A 2,303-nucleotide genomic window follows, 5' to 3' on the forward strand; every position below is an offset into this window, starting at 1 on the left:
ATAATGTGCACTAATAAGAACACAAAGGGAAATTGTGTGGCCGTGAACAAAATGTATATCAGAACTAAAGCAGTGGCCAGAACATTTACTTCAGCATTCAAGTATTGCATCATTGTGTTGTCTGAAAGCTCTATGGAGATGAATTAATAGATATATTTGGATTCAATGACGTAGATGTCCAATGATCTTTGCGACATGAGAGAATAAGGATGAGCTTTTATAGCGGAGTAATTTAATTCACAGCAGCTCACACGCGTTCAGACACTCTCATTGTTTACTCTGGCTCTAAAACTGTAAGATTATTTAGACAAGTCTGTAATTCAAACATTATGCAGCAAGTTTACATAAAGGTATGTTTTCAACATTGGAAACTAGATGTTAAAGATGATAATTTAGTAAAGTCTTACCATATGTTGGTTATTTCTTTATAGTAATTTCTATTTTCAGCCTGTGCAAAACAACAAAACAACTCAAAGGTGCCATGAGTTTGTCCCAGAATATATCTATTGTTCATCCTGAATACTTTTTCATCACTGGGCTTACAGGTTCACCGTACAGCACTTATTACTATATATTCTTATTTATCATATACTTTATTTCGATAATTGGGAACTTGATAGTCCTTCTCATTATAGCTCTTGAACGGAGCCTGCACTGTCCAATGTACATTGGTGTGTTTAACTTGGCCTTGGCTGACATTGGTGAAACTAATGCACTGATTCCTAACATGATGAAGATTTTTGTTTTTGACTCGCAGTACATCTCATACAATGCTTGTTTGGCAAACATGTTTTTTGTGAATGTCTTTATTACTGTGCAGAGTTACACTCTTGTTGTTCTGGCATTTGATCGTTTCGTTGCAATTTGTTTTCCACTAAGATACCATGCTATAGTGAATAATAAGTTCATGTCTATAGTGTTTTCAGTAATATGGACATTTAACACCTTAATGGTAACAATGTCAACATCTTTGATGACTAGACTTTCATTCTGTAATTCCAATGTGGTAGAGAGTTGGTATTGTGACTATGGAACATTGTTGAGGATGCCATGCAATGACAATAGCATTAATAAGTTTATAGCAACCATCATTCAAGCTTTCTTCATTGTAGCACCACCGTTCATTATAATCCTGTCGTATGTGGGCATTTTTCTTGCTTTATGTAAAATTACAACTTGGGAAGGACGTTTAAAAGCACTGAAGACCTGTGTTTCTCATCTTTTGGTAGTTGGATCATTCTATCTTCCCATAATATGCATTTTGATTTCTTCACCTACTACTAATGGTAGGATCGTCAGCGGATCTCTTTCATTTGCTCTTCCACCAATGCTAAATCCCATCATTTATGTTTTAAACACAGCTAAAATCAAAGAATTAATCAGAAAAGTGCTTAACAACAGATCTGCACGCATTATAGGGAACATTTCAAAATGATGTAATGATTGCCTGTTCTTCAATCATTGTGAATTAAATTACCTATATGAAAAATTGCATTTATATGTACACTGTAAAAAATGTTGTGCTATTTACTTTAAAAATGATGGTAACATTATTACACATTATCTGTTTGAGTAGTTTTTAAGGCTTGTTTTCTTTAATGGAATCTACCTTAATAAATCATGTAAAATCTCCTAAATGATTTTGTCTATGACGCAATGAATTTAATATTTTTAGTGAAATGTGCTTTTTTTTATTTAAAGTTGTCTCTCAAAAGTATGTGAATTAGAGTGGATGGAAATTAGTTATGTTGTACAATTTAAAGACTGTATGCTGTTAGCACGACACAAGTAGGAACAAACTGGTTACTGCACTGGCATTAGCAAAGGTAATGCTTATCGAACAAAGCAACATGCAACCTAATATTAGTACATGCAGTTATCCACACTTCTCTCTTCTGCACAATGGTAACGATCAAAACTTTAACATAACATAAACTCTTTCAAAATTGAAACATAACTGATCATTAAACATTATCAGATGTTCCCCTTCACTCAAAAACTCATAAACAAATATTTAATTTCAATATTAACTCTCCATTTCCAGCCATTTGCAAAGCATGCTGGGAACTATCAATGGTGTCTCTAAATAAAATAGCATAATTGAACTTTATTTTATTTGTATTTTTTTATTTAACAGGGACAATGCAGTCAAACATAGTTACAATACAATAAAAGCAACTGCTGCGCAGCATAGAGTTTATAGCTAATGCTATTTTTCAACTCCTGTCCCTGGTTGGGCTTTTCTAATTACATTCTAAAACATATACATTCAAGACAAACATTCACATTTCTTCAAACATACA

General features: G+C 33.0%; 1 protein-coding gene across 1 annotated transcript; it reads left to right on the top strand.

Annotated features, from left to right (window-relative positions):
- Window positions 1-441: 441 nt before the first annotated feature.
- On the top strand, window positions 442-1,435 carry LOC307130353 (olfactory receptor 1M1-like; the record flags this gene model as incomplete). The annotated part of the gene is made up of 1 exon (XM_079823318.1): window positions 442-1,435. The coding sequence occupies exon 1, from the start codon at window positions 482-484 to the stop codon at window positions 1,433-1,435; it is 954 nt and encodes a 317-aa protein (XP_079679444.1). The 5' UTR covers window positions 442-481.
- Between the last annotated feature and the right edge of the window lie 868 nt (window positions 1,436-2,303).

The sequence above is a fragment of the Gobio gobio genome, assembly GCF_949357685.1.
Source record: "Gobio gobio genome assembly, chromosome: 8".
NCBI lineage: Eukaryota > Metazoa > Chordata > Actinopteri > Cypriniformes > Gobionidae > Gobio > Gobio gobio.